General features: G+C 37.4%; 1 protein-coding gene across 2 annotated transcripts; it reads left to right on the top strand.

Moving 5' to 3' along the window:
* Nucleotides 1-5508: 5508 nt before the first annotated feature.
* On the top strand, nt 5509-18704 carry LOC128011093 (myelin transcription factor 1-like). Of its 2 annotated transcripts, XM_052593172.1 has the most exons (23): nt 5509-5577; nt 9668-9759; nt 10198-10252; nt 10344-10374; nt 10475-10537; nt 10640-10875; nt 11041-12003; nt 12121-12255; nt 12831-12921; nt 13020-13139; nt 13249-13463; nt 13646-13854; nt 13949-14173; nt 14316-14470; nt 14622-14684; nt 14941-15009; nt 15360-15422; nt 15565-15648; nt 15841-16062; nt 16261-16352; nt 16447-16550; nt 17147-17290; nt 17398-18704. In XM_052593172.1, exons 1-23 carry the CDS (start codon nt 5553-5555, stop codon nt 17539-17541), a joined length of 3600 nt encoding a protein of 1199 aa, XP_052449132.1. In that variant the 5' UTR covers nt 5509-5552; the 3' UTR covers nt 17542-18704. The 2 variants fall into 2 exon arrangements, with proteins under 2 accessions (XP_052449132.1, XP_052449134.1); XM_052593174.1 differs by lacking the exon at nt 14941-15009.
* Nucleotides 18705-19356: the final 652 nt, after the last annotated feature.

Here is a 19356-nt window from a genome sequence, read left to right as displayed (position 1 = left end):
AGGTCAAAGAGGAAACTTATATCAAGAGGTCATATTCCACATAAATGTGAGTTCAAAGTCTTCAGATCAACTCAAGCCAGTATTTTTGGACTGTTAAAAATGGTGTCTTAATTGATATATATAATCAGGATTATTACAGTTAACTAAACCTACAACTTACTTGAACTTTATCTAAAATAAAAATAACATTTTAAAAAGGTTAACTTATTTTATTTCAGGGATAGTTCCCAAGGCTACATTCTCATTTGTATTTAGTTTAACTTTTTATTGCTAACAAATTAATAAAAACTAAACCTGTTTAACAAACTAGTGAAACAAATTCTAAATATGAATAAAACCTATAATAGTTTTGCAGTGATACTGATACTAGCCATTACTATCCTTGTGGGGACATTTGGTCCCCATAACGTCACACATATCAGGTACCCCGACACACACACACCGACAGACACACACACACACACACACACACATAAACATATATCTGTGCACACACAAGATTATATGTCTAAATAAACATCATATATGCATGTGTGTATGCATATATATTTAGCCTAAATTTCTGGCGTTTGCATTATACAGTCCAGTCAATGTATTTTGCATGTTGCTTGGCAACACTATAGTCAGGTATTAATTATTACAAGCTGTGAGAGATCAGAGATGTAACATGATTTTATTTGGCTAATATTTTTTTAATCAAATACACACATGAAAAGTAACATATTTCTGTATTTTACAAAATATAAAAAACTCTCATTATATTTGGTCTTACCTTGGCTATAATGAATTGTAAAATATTTATTTGATCATTGTATGTGTGTAGTTAGTGAATTAGTGAATCCTGCCTGGCTCTGCAGTTCTGTCAATGCGTGTTGTGATGAAATGTCATCCACGCATTAAAGATTCCACTTGGATCGTACCAAGAGGCTCCCTATGGAGTCCGTTATGACTGTCATCCTGGCATCCACTGTGCAGACAAAAGAAAAGATGACCACAGACCGATGAGTTGCTTATCTCAGCTCAGCGGAACAGTTGATAGGCTTTCAGGTCCTTTTGTGATGCCTTTATGGCACAGGAGTCATTCACAGGTCCTGCTGTCTACACGCCTGAGGCAGATCCTCTTCACTCTCTTCTTTTCCTACTTTTCCCTCGTCCCTCACTCCCGATTCCAGGAGCATATGTCACTTGGAAGTGCTCTACTAATTAGAGGGCTCTTTTGTCTGTGGGTTTCTCTTTTCCCTGCTCTTGTTGTTGATGGTATTGTCACTGGAGTATCTGTGGGAGTCCTGCCGTCCCGACAGAAGGTTTTTATTGGAGTCTTAATGAGTTTACCTCAGGTGGTCTCATCTGCAAATCTGCACCTCTCATTCTGTGCCCAGAGGGAGCAGAGCCAGATTTCAGCCATCAGGGCCTCTTATTTCTTCAATTCAGGGTGTTTAAATATGCGTATTTGTGTGTGTGTCCTGCACAGAGACACAGGGAAAATCATATTCTCAGGAATATGAGCTTTATTCAAGCTCAACCTGATTGTTTTGACAGTGCAGTACTTTACAGAGCACACAAAAATGTGAGCGTTAGGAGAATTGTCAACAGTGCTGACTTGATTTCTCGTTCTCTTGAGAAAGTGGCACGTGTGCCATATCACAGCTAGTAAATAAGAAGAGACCCTCAGTGACCCTGTCCTGGCATTCTCTAGGGTCATCTCTCCTACAGCACCTGCTCTCTAAAATAAAGAGATCAACAAAGGTCACAACCCCTGTGTATAAAACACCTCAGGGGGTCAGAGGTCAAGCAGAGGTGAGGCTGTCCCAAAGTGACTCTGATTCACTGTGTCCAATCGTAATGTGACCCGGAAGCATTCAGTTCCCTGGTGGGCTGATGGGACATGTCAGAGGTTCTGGTTATTAGTTTGGGACATTTGTTATTAAAGTGCGTTTCTGATAAAATTCTGTAAAATATATAAATAAATAAATAAAAGTCTTGTCATGCCATCATAGAAGTGAATTTGTGGAGGAAACTTAATACATGGACACTAACAAGTGAATTTGTGGAGGAAACTTAATACATGGACACTAACATATACTGTATATAATATATATATATATATATATATATATATATATATATATATATATATATATATATAAAATATAAAATACAATAGAATAAATAGAAATAAACCTAAAAAGAAAAATAGAACCCATGTGAATATCCCTTTATATTTTACACCAGACTGAAAAATGTAAATGTTTAATTGCCACTTAACCTTTTGTGATTAGCCTATCCAGTGATTACTCTGAGTCACTATTATCTGAAAAGTTGCAGATGGTGACTGAGTATGGATATTTGAATAGGAATTTCCAAGCCAGCCAGTCAGCTGTTCATGCTCACAATATCCACCAATTTTGTCTTTGTAGTGCTGGGGAAAGCAGTCTCACCCCCCACCCCCCTTCTGATGTATGTACTTTCTATACCATTTAGTTTATTTGCATACAGATGTCTAGTAAGCCCCACTTTGGGCCTGAAAAGAAGGGAGGGCTGCAGTCCTAGCAACAAGGCAAGAGTTGCTGACTGACCCATACTTTCCAAGCATGTGTTTCGTTCACTGGACACAGGTGGCATCTTAATTACCATGGATATTGTTGTGAGAAAGGGTGAGGGCCATTTGTATTGGATCACTAATGGAGCAAGCCCTCTCAAAATACCATTAGCACCACTTATATCATTACATTTAAGGGCCTGATGACACAGAATTAGATTAGGGCTTAGACAACATTTAGATATAGTAACTTTTAGGGGACTTCTCGTTCAGATATTAGGGTATCCATCATGTAGGAGTCAAGATCACCAATCTAGACTTTTGTGTCCAGAATGTGAATAATTACTGAGGGAAATTGTGGGGCACAGGAACAGGTGGAACAGAGACTGTGGATGAGGGTAGATTGTCTCCCCTAGTTATGAGAGATAATGAAAGAGAGAGAGCAGGAGGGATGGTGTGAAAAGATCTTGTCTTCTGTTCTTTTAGCTACTTTTGTTTTATTCTCTTACTAATACAAGAAAATATACTTTAGGACAGTTGTTAAGATGATTTTCCCAGAGATTAGCTGCATATTGGTCGCCAAAGAACTGAAAACATAATGCAGGTCATTATCTTTGGGGTGTTAGTACTCAGCAAAGCTTTCCAAAACCTGAAAGTTCTTATTGAACTTTTGAGGTTTTAGTTCACAGTCAATCTAGGCTTTTGTCTTTTTATAATATAACAATATTGCACAGCCAGACAAAACAGACTTACAATACAAGCATACATTTAACAAGTTAGGACAAGTAATGTATAGGTTTAAAATTTTTCTGGCATATTTTACAATTACTTTATGCTGTATATAGCCTATTTGTGTGTGTGTGTAGGTTCTTATTTGTTTTATTCGTATTTTGTTTTATTTATTTTTTGTTATTTTGTTCATATTTTTATTTAAATCATTAAATAATATACAATAAAATATACAAAATAGTTTTAATTTGAAACTTTTTTGAAACGTATTATTTTTTAAATAATAGATAGATAAAAATAGACAGATAGGATATTTAATCTACAGTACAAGGAAAGTTGCAAAAGTTTTTCAAAACATACACTCATTAAAATAAAGACAGTAAAATGCTTAATTTGCCATTTGTTTGTTGACTGATGTTGTGCAGCATCTAATATCATTATTCAGTCATAATTTGGTTGCTGTTATCTCATCTAAACTTTAGCTGTTTCTCTTCTCATTTCCTTCTCCCTTTTTTTCTCACAAGATTCTTGAAAAAAGAAAACTAGCTGGGCTTGCCTGATATCACCCTCCAGGGTGACAGCTGTGCCAAAAAGCCCTTCACCACACACACACACACACACACACACACACACACACACACACACAGACAAAGCTTAGGGAGCCTGGCTCAGTGGCCTGGAAATCACACTCTAAGCTCCGCCCTAAAGTGTGGTTATCCATTGTTATTGAAATGAGGCCATGTGCATGTGTATAAAGAAGAAGTGAGTGGGTTTAGGCTTCTTCCCTCCCCGTAGACATATTCCACATACAACTACAGAAGTTTCCCTGAGTTATCATTCAAGTTGAAGACTACTAAAACCTCTACAACATGTCATATAATAATAAACAGTCATCATCAACCATTATGTAAGAGGCAAGAGTGTAAATAATTAATCAACACTCTCTCAAAGAAATAGAACCAAAACAGACACCATAAAATCCTCTATCATCAATATTCACTAACATAAGACAGTCTGCAGTTAAACACATAAAAGCCACTGCTGACAGACTCCAGGCACCCATATGTTCATATGAGTCCTTTCAAATAAACCTCTAAAAGCTTTTCACACTTTCTACAAGCCTGGTGTCCACTAAGTGTAAATGCCTTAATAAGCACCCCAGGTCCCCTCTACACGTCCCATGGTCCCCCTCCTTACTCACCATGGCAACAGCAAGTTGGAGGTGTTATGGTGGTGGTGTGTGTGGGGGGGTGTTCTCAGCATCATTATCAGCAGGCCCATCTGTCATGGGGGGTGAGACTTCAGATCAAGTAAAGAGGCCTACGTGGGCTCCAGCAGCAACCCAGCACATATGCCTTCTCACTGGCCTGACAGGGGAAAGGGTGGGGGAGAAGAGAGGGAAGAGTGGTACACCAGAGTGCACAGATTGAGTTTTGGAAAGAATGAGAAGGCCTGATCTGAGGGCATGAGTTTTCATTGATTGATTGATTAACTGATTGATAGAGTTTATAGAAACGAAAATTATTTAAAAAAAAAAAAAAAAAAAAAGATTTACTAAACATTTATGTTAAGAAAATTTTGAAATATATATTTTCTACATTATAAGGAAAGTAAAAAAAGTGTGTGTGTGTGTGTGTGTGTTTTGTTATTGTTGTTATTATTGGGGTGACCATCAGTTAAAACAAACAGAAATCACAGGGATGAAATATTAAATTATAGAAACACTATAATATAACATGTCCTGTCTTCTTTATAATTTAGGATCATGTTATTAATGTCTAATTTGAACATCCACATAAACTTTGTATTTGCATGTCTAAAATACAATAATTGTCATAGCCGACCAGTTTGAGACACACAGCATAAAAATAGTGGCAAACAATGAGAAAAAATTCAACAACTCTTTGTCTCTTTTGTCCTTCTAGAAAATTTATATAAACAGAAAACAATAGTTTCAGGTTGTGCTCTCTTACTTTGTTAAAAAAAAACACTCAGTAAGAAGTTTTACAGAGAGACTTTAGAGTCCTGACACATAACTCAAGGCGTACAAGACAAGCTTTTGTTTCAATTTTTGAGTTCATTGTGTGGGGACACAGGCAGTGAGGCGCGCCATCATTGGCTTGTCGAGATTGACAAAAACTACCCCGCCGCCGCTGATTGGAGGAAACAACCTTCTAGTAAATACCACCGCCCACTTCTGTCTACAATTTTTCTTTAAAGTAACTTTCTCTGTAATGAAGTTGAGTAGTTTTGCGGTGTCAAAGGCGAAGAAATCACCGCAAAGATGAAGTTGTGCAAAACATTTCTCGGTGAGTGTTGACGTCTTACTTTTATCTTACTTAAGTCGTTTGCTTGCGTCAAACTTAGATTTAGTCTGGTGCGCCGTGGTTTTGTTGATAACCGGTGGTTTTGTGTTTGGTTAACTTTTTGTTAACAATAACTATTCACAACGCGTTTATTACTGTAATTTAACACGAGTGATATAATTATAAGGACTGGTTAGACTGGTTATAAACCTACAGCCTACCGACAGAAAACGTTGTTGTTGTTTCCGTCTTTGTTTACTTTCATTTTAAATATTAATATAAAATGTCGACTGAATAGATTTGGATTTACATCAAATTCTATTGCCGAAGGCATAGTAATGACCCATATCCCTGATTGTTTGCATCTTTTAAAAGTTGCGAAACGAAATCCCTGTCCAGACAGTTTTTGGACAAAGGCAACTTTTGTCTCCCAGAGGGAGTTGTGCTTCCAACTCAGAGGCCGTCGGACTTCTGGCGTATTAAAACTTTTGTGTTCGGGAGGGATCAGTCCATCTGGCTGTGGGGGATTCCGGGTGTTGTGCTTCTCATTCGCTCAGCTGGCATCCTATGTAATATTTATACACAGTGTCTGGCCAGTGGGAACAGACTGTGGCTTTAATTGTTTGCTGGGCTATCCATCTGTATACGAATCTTTAGGATCAGGGGTTAGAAAAGTTCCAGCTGGTAACCGAAGAACTTCAGTGTCATTAAATATGCAAAACCTTCAAAGGTTTTTACAAGCCTCGTATATGATAAGAAACTTTTTTGAAGTTTAGTAAAGAGTTCCACTCCCCTTTTTATTACAGAGAAAATGCATTTTCCGTTTTAAGTTTTAAGTTTCTTTCCACTACAAGTAACCTATAATAACTTATAATATATTATTATTTATAGATTGATTTTGATATTTTACCATTAATCAAACTTTGCAACTGCTCTGCGTTTGGTTGGTTTACTGCATTGAAAAATTATTTCAGTAATAATATTAACACATGTTTTGTTTTATTTTTAACATTTTATTTTCGAAAAGTGAAATTAACTTATTTTAGTTAGATGAAGTTAATTGGATAATTTCCAACAAAACCAGGTCACGTTGTTAAATTTCTAGAAGAACATACAATAATGTAGTTGAACGCTAATGTGTTATTGAGCAAGAAAAAAAAAGATCCATATTAAAGAATTGTATTTTTTTTCAGTTACAGAAATTATTCTCTTTCTTGTCAATACCGAATATCATCGTGTATGGCAATCGGACTGTAGTCTTTTAAACATAAAACAAATGCTTGTATTTGATGTTTAAACTACTTTCTTTTGTGGAATTTATTTTTGGAAATGTAATAGTCATTGTATTAATGGTTAAGCAGCTATTTACTCATTGAAAACAGCGATTTCTTACTAGACACCTGCCACGGAAAGCACTCTTGTCCATGGTACTGAAACAGCGCTGTTCTGGGTGCTGATCCTTCAACTGAGCTCCTGCTTCTAAACGTAGAGATATTTTCCAAAATAACCGAATAAATTAGTTTAGGTTGTAAATTAAATTATATTTTATATCGGGTAGGTGGCGGCCCTCTCTCCATCTTGTGTTGTACATGGTTTACTATGATGATGATGTCACGGCGCAGGGTAGAGGAGGGGTGGACAATGGGCCTGTGAGCGAAAGGTAAGTCAGAATCGTTCGACAAAGCGTGTGGAGAAATGATTTTGGCAGCATTTGCGCTCACATTACATGTCGATTAATGGATAAATGCGTCTTGCTTACAACATGAGGAGGTTTTGGACCGGTCCTGGGCGAATTATTAGAGGTTTTTAACGGTAGCGGAACGAGACTCATTCTGAAGGGGAGGTGTACAACACTGAAGTTAACACACAGAGCCTACAAAGAGCAAGAGGCCGCTCGCATCTCCTTGAAAAAAACGTCGATTGCTTGTGGTATTTTTTTAAATCTACTAATTCAGATGCTGATGTGGATAAAAAATTCAATGTTTGGAAAGGTTTGATGATTTTGGTTTGCATTACTATTGAAGCCAAATGGATGCCGGACTTGTAATCTCTTAAAGTGCCATTCCACCGTGTTTACATTTCTTGCACATTTTGTCTTATTTTCGCTTGCGTACTATTCGCCACAATTACGTTGTGTAAAAAGAACAATTCTAGAATGTTTTTTTTTTAGATAATTGTATTTGCATTTACATCGCTGTGTTATTTTCAAGAAACCCAAGAACTTAAAAGGGCCTTTATTGCATCGATAACACAATATCCAGCCTCTCGTATTGCATTTTTAGTGTTGATCTGGTTTTAAAACAATATTTATAGACGAATCGAAAATGTGGAAGTTTAAAGCCAAACGGAAATTCATTGGAAGTTTGTCGATTCACACTAAGTCAAAGATACATGTACAAATACGATGTATTTTATGGGAGAGGACAAATAATTATTAGAAACCCTTAAGCAAAGCAAAAGCAGCATATGTTTTGTCTTGTGTGCGTGCGTTATCTACACGAACCATCTGTTTACTTCAGGCTAGGCCTACATAATACACTATTCATTTATTAGATGATCGCCTTTCTTTCTGTTTTACATTTAATTTGCTCTTTATTCGTCGCTTATTCTTGTTTTAGGATCTCTGTGGGTTGTGCTCTAACGTTATTGCTCTAATAATACAGTTGCAGGCCTTGTAAATATATTCTGCTTGATATTGTTTATTCTCCATGAAAGTGACAGTGTTTTAAAGGGGGAGGGTTTGGCTGATAGTAATTGAAAGGCGTGGTGTGCTAGAAGAGGTTATGCGCAGCAGCATCATGGTGCTTTTTCGAAGTCAAGGGCCTGATGCGACAAAAGAAATACTATTATTAGTCTATACTAAAATGTAATAGCAATTTGTGGGTAACATGCACTCTCGCTGGTCATTTCATGCATGGGCCTAATATATAGGAGTCAAACAATGTTTTTTTATGCAGGGAGATAGAGAAATTTAAGAGAAATGTATTTATTTATTTTAGAAAAACTTTAAAAGGGATGACGAAAACTATTTAGGTCAAGTGACTTGGTATAAAAAAAACTATCATCCACTCACCATTTTCATCTATAAATAACATGTCAGCATGCACATTTTCTAATCTTTTACATTCTGTTGTCTTTAGAAATGTCTTTGAAAGGAATGTTTTGAAGAATTCATGTGTATTTAATATATAACTTGACTCCTAATGTGTTGGAAAATAGGTTACATTATTTTCAAATTCATTCCTTCCTTTTGTATTCATCTTACTTTTATAGAAAGTTTTCAGCAAATGCAATAAAATCAGTTTAATTGGTTTCCATGTGTGTCAGACACGGAACACTGACTTCTAAGAAAGTTTTGCATTGCATATTGCATCATATGTGGCAAGTGCCACAATTGTTGCAGTTCTCAAGGGAATTCCCTCCCGTTATGTGTGTGATGTGACTGGGCACCAGGTGCTGCCTAAAAAGTAATCAGACCACATGTAATGACGCCCTGATAAAAACAGCTGGGTCACAGCCGGATCTCTCGTCACCCAAGAAGAATAATCAACACCAGAGCCATGAAGGCACGCAGACCATGATGGACTGCTGAAAGCCCATTCATTGACCAAAGTGCATGGGTCCTCTGGGGGCTTTTAAATGTTTGCTTCTGGAATATGGATGTTCATCTTTTATAGTCATTCTGTGGAAAATGACATCACAATAGTTGTGTTTGAATCAGCATTACTGGCATAGATTTGCTTACTTTCTGATCTAAGGGTCTTAATTGCTTGCAAAAAATGTTTGTGTTTTCTTGGTATTTTCGGTATATTGCATATTTCAAACTAATATATATATATATATATATATATATATATATATATATATATATATATATATATATATATATATATATATATATATATGTTTGCTATATATATATACATACACACACATACACCCAAACATCAAAAATGGGAATCCACTGTCAAGACCTCCTTTAGTGTCACTTAAGCATATGCTTTTTTCTCATGTCACTGTGTAATACAGTAGGCACCTTTCTATTTTGGACATGTCATACTGAAATTGTTGACTTATCCTTTCTGTCCAACAGAGAATGAGTTCAGAGGGCAGCTGCTGAGCCAGAGGTGGACACGAGGGGACAGAGTCAGCAGCTGTGAAAACAAGAGGAGTAGGAGACGAAAAGTGAGACATTATGTGTGTTTGTGTATGTCAGAGTAACTTCATTTTCATTGATTATATCTTGTCTTATACTATACCACAAAACCAAAGAAGCTAAAAGTACATTTCCCTTACCCAAGCTCTGAAATCTTTATAAGGCTGGGTGGGCCTTATTTCTTTCTTTTATTTCACTTCACTTCCACTAAGGATTGGGATGGATGTGCATTTGAACGAACTTACTGGATATAAATTATTGATAGACCTCTTTACGAGCATTTAAGAAGATTGGGGGCTACTCTGGTATCTGTGAAATCAGACCTGCTCAGATCTGAAGACAGAAATCACAGTCTGAAGGTATAAGAGCCAGAGAACAGTGATATTGTAAATGGATAATGTAAATATCTTAAGAGGTCAATAACATTTTATTATAATTTCATAACCACTTACATGTTTGTGTTCCAGATGAGCCAGGACGCAGATGAGAAGTGGACGAGGACACGCTCAAAGGGAATCAGAGGTGAGAGCCTCTTAAAAACTCAAAAAATATGTTTTATCCATTTCAGTTAATTAAATGACTGACAGAGCTTTTATCTCGCTCCTTATATCAGTTCCTCTTGAGCTTGTTGGACAAGAGTACAGGTGAGAGCTTTTATGCTTTTGTAGTGTTACTCATCATGTTTTTAAAGACCAGAGTTTATTAGGTTAATGTATATAGCTAATCAAAACCCCTGTTTTGCAGCTGCCCTACACCAGGATGTGACGGCTTAGGCCATGTCAGTGGAAAGTATGCACGACACAGAAGGTAGGTAGTAGGAATTCAGTCTCTTATAACTGTCTATTCAAAAAAAGAAAAAAGAAAAAGTGAGCAACTGAGTTTTTTGTCGAACCTTTTAATCTGTTCCAGTGCATTGGGCTGCCCATTAGCTAAGAAAAGAAAACTCCAGGAGGCAGAGGAGAGTCAGCTAGCCCCCAAAAAGAAGCCCAATGCTCTAAAGCTGGCCATGGATGATGGGTTTAATGCAGAGAGTGACACAAACAGTGAAACAGAAACAAAAGATGAGGGAGTGGAATCTGAAGAGGACACTACTGATAAAGAGATGGAAGCAAAAGAAAAAACACTTACATTAGAAGCAGTGAAAGGTGGGTTAATAACCTATTAACTAAAAAAAAAAAGTTTATTGTTTTTAAAGCTATGTACCATGCAGTAAACATACTATGGTCTTTATGTATTTATGCTTTATTACATCACCCAAACTTGTCAAGAAACATAAAAAATTGCCACCCCCTTTTTTGCCATTCCCTTAGAAGAAATTTCACAAGAGGATTTAGAAGAGAAAATCACACCTGGCAGAGAAACATCAAGTTTAGTGCCAGAGAGAGAAACTGAGAAGGAAGAAGCCAATATCGAGACTACGTCCATCCAACAAATCACCATGGATGCTGAGGCAGAGGTGGGCCTACAGGTCACTGAAGAAATTCAGGCTCGAGAGGAAGAGGTAGAGGAGGAAGCAGAAGAGATTACAGAGGAAGAGCGAGTGACCCAGCAGCTGAAAGAGACAGATGAGCCTGTGACAACAGTTGTCGAAGAAGAGGAGGAGGAGGAGGAGGAAGAGGAAGAGGGGGAAGAGGAGACACAATGTTTGAGCCAGAAGAACAACTCGGACCACCAGTACTTCAGTGGAGACTTTGGCAAAATCCAGACCAAAGACACTGGGGAGACAGAGAAGGACAGTGAAGATGATGATGATGATGAGGAAGAAGATGAGGAGATCCAATCCCAGGTTGAGCCTTCCTCCCTAACTGCCCCTGTCCCCACTGCTTCACCTCAGGAATTAGACATGATGATGCACAGCAACATCAGTCTAAACCACCCTCTTGGAGAAGATGAGGAGGAGGAGGATGAAGAAGAAAGAGATGATGCTTCGGACAAAGACTCGCCCACTGTAGTAATCGAGCTGGGTTCAGAGGGAGAGGAAGAGGAAGAAGAGGAAGAGGAAGATGACGGAGAAGGAGAGGAGGCTGATGAAGCGGATGACGACGAGTTGGACAGCATGTCACAGAGGTCAGAGGTCACAGATGACTCAGAGACGTACGACATGACACGGGGGAACCTGGGACTTCTGGAACAGGCCATTGCCCTGAAAGCAAAACAAACCGGCCGTAGTTCTGAAGAGAGCTGCTCTCCTGAGCAGCAGCGCTACAGCAGCGCAGAGGAGAGGATGAGTAAGACCATGGATATCACAGCTCGTAGAGCATACTATGGCAAAGGTGACAGGAAATTGCTGCCTACCTCTTATGACCCCAGTTAAAATTAGATAACATTATCATGCAGGTAGAGTGTGTGTTGAGTTTAATTTGCTTTTGCCTCCTCACTCTTGGGCACAGAAGGTTCTAGATCAGAGAAGAAGGAAGTAAAGTGCCCTACTCCAGGATGTGATGGGACAGGTCATGTGACTGGATTATACCCACACCACCGCAGCCTTTCAGGGTGCCCACACAAGGACAGAATCCCTCCAGAGAGTAAGAGAAAAATTATTATTATATGTGATTATACACACACACACACACACACACACACACAATATGTATATTTTATATACATTTTTAATGTATGTATCTTACCGACTTAAAAAAAAAGTATTTTGCTGCATTTATTTGATAAAAACACATTTAATCACAATTTAAAATAAATGTTTTATATAAATATTTTAAATAGAATTTATTCCTGTCCTGGCAAAGCTGGATTTTCAGCAGTCTTCAGTGTCACATGATCCTTCAAAAAATCATGCCAATATGCTGATCTGGTGCTCAAGAACATTTTTTTTTTTTTTTTTTTTTATCAAACTTGTGCTACTTGATATTTTTGTGTAAACCATGATTTATTTCAAGATTCTTTGAATAATATAATAAAATTTATTTAAATTAAAATTTATATTTATTTTTAAATATATATTATAGATGTCTTTACTATCACATTTGGTCATTTTAACACATCCTTGCTTAATACAAGTATTAATTTCTTAAAAAAACAACAACAACAGCATTTGAATGGTATTATATAAATTCTATAATCTAATGTGTTTTTTTGGCACTAGTCTTGGCAATGCACGAGAACGTACTTAAGTGTCCAACACCTGGATGCACTGGACAGGGACATGTGAACAGCAACCGCAACACACATCGCAGGTACTGCTCCAAAACTATTTTAAACTTTTCAGGCATCAATTTCTGTTCATATCAGGTTTCCCTAAAACCAAGTGTTCTCTTACATTGTACACTTTCAGTCTCTCTGGCTGCCCTATTGCTGCTGCAGGGAAACAGAAAAGCAATGAAAAGCAGTCACAGCCACAGACCTCTGTCAGTGATCCTGCCAGCGGAGGCTCAAACTCTGACAGAGTTCTCAGGTGAGGTCCTCTCAGGTCCTCTTCTCAACATCCCAGCTAGATCTTTAACAGACAAAAGAGCCTAATAGGGAAACATTGTGACTAAATTGTAACACTCTTTCCTCTACAGGCCGATGTGTTTTGTGAAACAGCTGGACATCCCTCAGTATGGTACCTACAGACCCAATGCCATGCCAGCCACTCCTCGTGCCAACCTGGCTAAGGAGCTGGAGAAGTATTCTAAGGTGTCTTTCGACTATGCAAGCTTCGATGTACAGGTGTTCGGCAACCCCATGCTTGCACCCAAGATGCCCACCAGCGAAACCTCACCTAAAGCCTTCAAATGTAAGCACCCCCCATACCCTTCAAAATAACAAATACAAATACAACAGATATTACTAGATAATGAATTATTGATAGCATACTGAAACACATTTTATTATTATTATTATTATTATTATTATTATTATTATTATTATTATTATTATTATTATTATTATTATTATTATTATTATTATAATGAACAGCCAAACCATTCCCCAAAGCCTTGTCCCCCAGCCACAGCCTGTCAGGAGGCTACACCAAAAGCAGTTCCTCTTCCACCTCAAGTGGGTATGATTATACCCATGATGCCGAAGCCGCACACATGGCTGCCACTGCCATTCTCAACCTGTCCACCCGCTGCTGGGAGAGGCCTGAAAACCTCAGCACCAGACAGCCAGATCAGGCCAGCAAAGTGAGTTCCTCTCAGTCTGTATCTGGAAAGATGAGTTCCATAACATCCAAGTTATATATACTCTAGATTCGAATTAATGTCTTCTACAATCTAGGACATGGACATTGAGGTGGATGAGAATGGCACACTGGACCTCAGCATGAAGAAACCCAAGAGGGAAGGAGTCAGGTCACCAGAACCATCTTCATCCTCGTCATCATCTTCTCAACACCATGGCGTCACCTCACCCCACTCCAGCCACACCTACAAACAAGAGGAGTGGGAGGGGCCTCTGGACTACACCAAGTCAAACCAACAGAAAGAGGAGGAGCCAGAGGAGGTAGATGTATATCAATCTGAGATATATTCATATAGTCTCATTTCAAGGTTAAATCATGGTTAATGAATAAAACCCCTCATTCTATGAATTAAACTGTCATAATTTAGCACCTGTTTGACTGTTGTTTGTCTGCTGTGTCCAGGTTGAGTACACCACACACTCATATGCTTCCTCTGATGGAGACGATGATGATGCCACTCAGGAGAGCATGGAGGACAGGAAGTACCCTGGTGAGGTCACAACCTCCAGCTTCAAAGTCAAATTCCAGCCCAAGGACAGCAAGAAAGAGGTCTTGCTGTAAGTCTCTGCAGCAACAACAGCCTTATTTAAACACAAAACACACCTGCTAAGCCAATAAAGGAAGTCTGTAAATTTAATGTCTTGCAAGGGTTCATAAATTACCAGAATGACTCCACCGGGATTTAATACTCTCTTTACCTCCCTCCAGATGTCCCACCCCAGGTTGTGATGGCAGTGGACATATAACTGGGAACTATGCATCACACCGCAGGTATGCCAGAAGGTGACAAAGTATTTCAACTCTGAACACAAGCCCTACTTGTGTTTTCTTTTTTTCTTTATCTGTTTTCCTCTGTTGAATCCTAACAGCTTCAGTTCTCTATAGAATAAACCATAGACATATGCTATATGACTCTTTAATGCATTTGGGCAACTCATTTACTCATCAACTCATATATCTCTTCCATCTTCAATGAAATCTTTCTCCCTCTATTCTTTCTTCCTGCTGTTTTTCTACTGTTCTTCAGTCTCTCTGGTTGTCCCCTTGCTGATAAAAGTCTTCGGACCCTCATGGCTGCCCACACTACTGAACTCAAGTATGTCTGTGCTCTATTTTTTCCTCTAATGAATCCATTACTGATTACTGCTTCTACTTGACTCTACATAATACTGCTGTTACTGCAAAGCACTGTATACTGTCCCTTTTGCTGGCTATTCTTATACTCTTTAACCAGTGAACACTTTATATTTTAAGTGGCCAAAAATATAATTTTCTTGGACTGTGTCCTAGAGATGCATCAAACCAGCTGAGACACATTAGGCATCTAGGCTGAAGCCCAAATATTTATTTAGATTTCCAGTATGATTGTATGTGTGATATTTAAATTGTATTTTCTAAAGCAATACTATGTTCAAGCTAACCTGTCTTTCTCTTTGTGGACTCCAGATGCCCTACCCCAGGTTGTGATGGATCAGGACACATCACTGGAAACTATGCTTCCCATAGAAGGTATGCTAATTAAGAGATATTACTTGTACTGTACCTACTTTCAAGATGCATTTTTGGATTCAGGTCAAGCTTTGCAACTAGTTAAAAATATTGAATTGCAGATGTAAAAAAAATAATAACATCCACATTTTCTCTATCGCAGTCTGTCTGGATGTCCACGTGCCAAGAAAGGAGGAATCAAAATCACACCGACTAAGGATGACAAGGAAGATTCTGAGCTCCTAAAGTATGTTTTTTATTATTATTATTATTATTATTATATATATATATTATTATTATATATATATATATATATATATATTTTTTTTTTTTTTTACAACACAATCTCAACTTTTGCTGTATGAAAATTTTTGAGCACAGCCTGTATCTTTAGAGAATGCCAAACCTGACTGCCAGTTTATCACTTACGTCTCTATAGGTGCCCGGTGCCAGGTTGTGACAGTCTGGGGCATATCAGTGGGAAATATGCCACCCACCGCAGTGCCTATGGGTGCCCGCTGGCAGCACGCAGGCAGAAGGAGGGCATGTTAAATGGCACACCATTCTCCTGGAAGGCCTTCAAGGCTGAGGGCCCGACCTGCCCTACGCCAGGATGTGATGGATCAGGACATGCCAATGGCAGCTTTCTCACTCATCGCAGGTACAGACGGGACCTGCTGTCTATGCTAGATATATAATTAAACTAATTGTCTAAAATGTCATATGTAGTAATATGCTTTGAAATATTAGAAATGCCTGTTTTTGGCTTTCTAGGGTTACCGAAGGATGGTGTAATACAAACAATAAATCTAAAACAACATATTTTTTCATATCTCTTACTCATAATTTGCTTCCACAGTCTATCAGGTTGCCCTAGAGCTTCAGCTAACAAGAAGAGGGCCAGGTTCCCTGGAGATGATTACATCAGCAAGAAATTCAGGGCAAGTGATGGTAAGATAAATATAATTTGCTTCTCTTCTTTCATCCCCATTATGTTCATTTTGTGCTCTTCATTAACATATGCATTGTTTTTCTTTCCCCTCAGTTCTTGACAATGATGAAGACATAAAACAGCTGAACAAAGAGATCAATGAACTGAATGAGTCGAACTCTGAGATGGAAGCAGACATGGCCAACCTCCATACACAGGTCTGCTTTTATTAAATGTATATTTATAAAAGCATATATACACTACTATTCAAAAGTTTGTGGTTGGTAAGGTTTTATGTTTTTGAAAGACGTAACCAAAGCTGCATGTATCTGATCAAGAATACAACAAAAACAGCAACATTATGAAATATTATTTCAATTTAAAATATATATATATTTAAAATATACATTTAAAAATTACATTTACATGATATGTTTGTGAAAACCGTGATAATTTCAGGATTATTTGATGAATAGTAAGTTCAAAAGAACAGCATTTATTTGAAATATATATATTAGATTATAGATTCACTTTATATGGCTGAAATGAGATCTGAGCATATAGCATTAGGCCCTTTACTGGTAACTGCATGTAATAAGCTTTTTTGAGGCTCTCATTGTTCATAGATGAAAATCCCTTAATTGAAAAAAATATTTTTGTGACTTCTCTTGATAAAAAAATATAATGATAATTAAGCTATTTACAATACTTTAAATATAATATTACAAATGACAGTATTTTATCATCAAAAAGATAAAATACACAGCTTAACCTCACAGCTGCTGTTAATTCATGTAATTCTATTGCTCAATAGATCTCATCCATGGAGAAGAACCTCAAGAGCATGGAGGAAGAGAATAAACTCATAGAGGAGAAGAATGAGGCTCTGTTCATGGAACTGTCAGGCCTGAGCCAGGCTCTTATCCGCAGCCTTGCCAACATCCGTCTGCCACAGATGGTCAGTCCGCTTGCCATCTACCTTTTATGACTATGCCCAACAAGCATTGTACATTATATTTTAATGTAGCTTGCTTTTAACAAACTGTAATCTGTTGTTTACCACAGCAAGAGCCAATCACTGAACAGAATTTTGACGCCTGCGTGGACACCCTGACCCACATGTTCACAGATAAGGAGTGCTATCAGAACCCAGAGAACCGAGCCCTACTCGAGTCGATCAACCAGGCCGTCAAAGGCATTGAGGTGTGAGCAGAGGAGCGGCAGCTGCAAGACACTGTGGGTTAAATAACCAGACCAACAACATAAAAATACTGTTTAAGGACATTCAGGTTTTGTATGTGGCGCCCTCTGTAAACGCAGAACGTCACAAGACCCGTGGAAGTCAGAGAAAAGGACCAAATTCCAATTCCAAACTATGCTGCTTAGCAATTTTGATCCTTTGCCTCTTAAACCAAGTTGGCTGTTCTTGTTTTGGGGTTATCTTTTGGAGCAAACCATTTGTTACTGTTTTCTAGAGCAACTCTCACCGACACTGATCTGCCTTTTTACTTCCCTCAGTGCATGGAGGTTGCCGTGAACAATAAGTTATGAGACTGTTGTGTGTTTGTGGAGGAGAGTCTATGTGTGTATGCGTAACAGAGTGTTTTATGTGTAACGTCCAAAGGTGAATTCACAATTAATGACCTCCCTTGACAAAATATGGTTAGTATGCAGCACTGCTACATTTGATCCCTGTATGATATTTTGATGTCTCATATTTGGTGTAAATGTTCTCCTGTTCCATTCTGTAATATTTATTGTATTTGAGAACATAGATATTGCACTTCCATGAATAGTTTGTAGTTCCATCGTCATGTTATTATTGTAATTATTATTATGGCTATTTAAATTGGGTCCTTGAAATGTAAGCTTAATTTATTATTTATTAATGTTAAGGGTTATTTTATTTATTTATTAATCAGTGTGTATTTATGGACTTAATTTATTTCACAAAGCAAAATTCTATACACAGCTTGTAAACAGTTATTAAGATGAGAGCCGCTGCCTTCTGCGTTGTGAAAGAGGCAATATTTTAAGAATATCGACAGCAAATTGTTTTTATAAACCTTCCTATTTATTTATCTTTTTTAAGTGCAAATATTTTCTACCTAACAATTTTTATATTGTTTTTTAATATCCTTCTTTATTTAATGAGTTCTGTTTTCCATAAAAGTATTTTGACACCCTCCAGAGTGAAGTGGGTTGAACATATATGATGTATTTATTGTTATTTATTTAGTATTTAAGAACAAATTGAATGGAGATCTTGTTGCATATTTATTTTGTAAATGTTTCTGTGTTAGTGGTTGCTGCATATGGATAGTCTTTGCCCATGTTGTTGATAAAATAAATGGGAATTCTATCACCTACAACAGAGAGCATTTAATGCTGATGGCTTCTATTGCGTTATTATGACCGCATATTTACTTTACAAGCTTGATCAAACAGTGATATTTTGTGACACATTGTTCAGTCCCAAAGAGCAAAGATAAAATACGAACCAAACACTCTCTCAGTAGGATATTTGGCTGACATCTGCTGGACACAAAATTATACAGTCACGATTTCTGTTAAGCTGATAAAAGTCATAAAAAAATAAGGGATGTATTTGTATTTTGTCAAGATTAATATTAAGACCAATACTGATAAAATGACTTACAATAAAATCCAAAATATTGTTAAAAAAACTTTAAACAATATTTTGAAAGTGTATAGCGATTCTTTCCTTCAGATTTGAATTGAAATGGTCAAGGAGACCAGCTAGTTTTCACGTCTTTTAAAAGTTATAGATTTATTTTACTGTCTACATGTGGCTGAAAAACCATTAATAGGCTATTGATATGTGATTCCTCTTTGACAACTTATCCCATATGGTGTGACATCATGCCCTGCTACAGGTCAACAATCTTTTCTTTAGTGGACATGTTTAATGTGGCCATAAAATAATTAAATAGAAATAACCACCTTGAGAATTATTCACCAATAAAAATGTGTTAACTACTTCCGCATTTATCCCTATACCCC

Source organism: Carassius gibelio, chromosome B23 (genome assembly GCF_023724105.1).
Source record: "Carassius gibelio isolate Cgi1373 ecotype wild population from Czech Republic chromosome B23, carGib1.2-hapl.c, whole genome shotgun sequence".
In the NCBI taxonomy this organism is placed as follows: Eukaryota; Metazoa; Chordata; class Actinopteri; order Cypriniformes; family Cyprinidae; genus Carassius; species Carassius gibelio.
The sequence above is the reverse complement of the archived record's forward strand: the minus strand, read 5'-3'. Positions and strand labels throughout refer to the sequence as shown.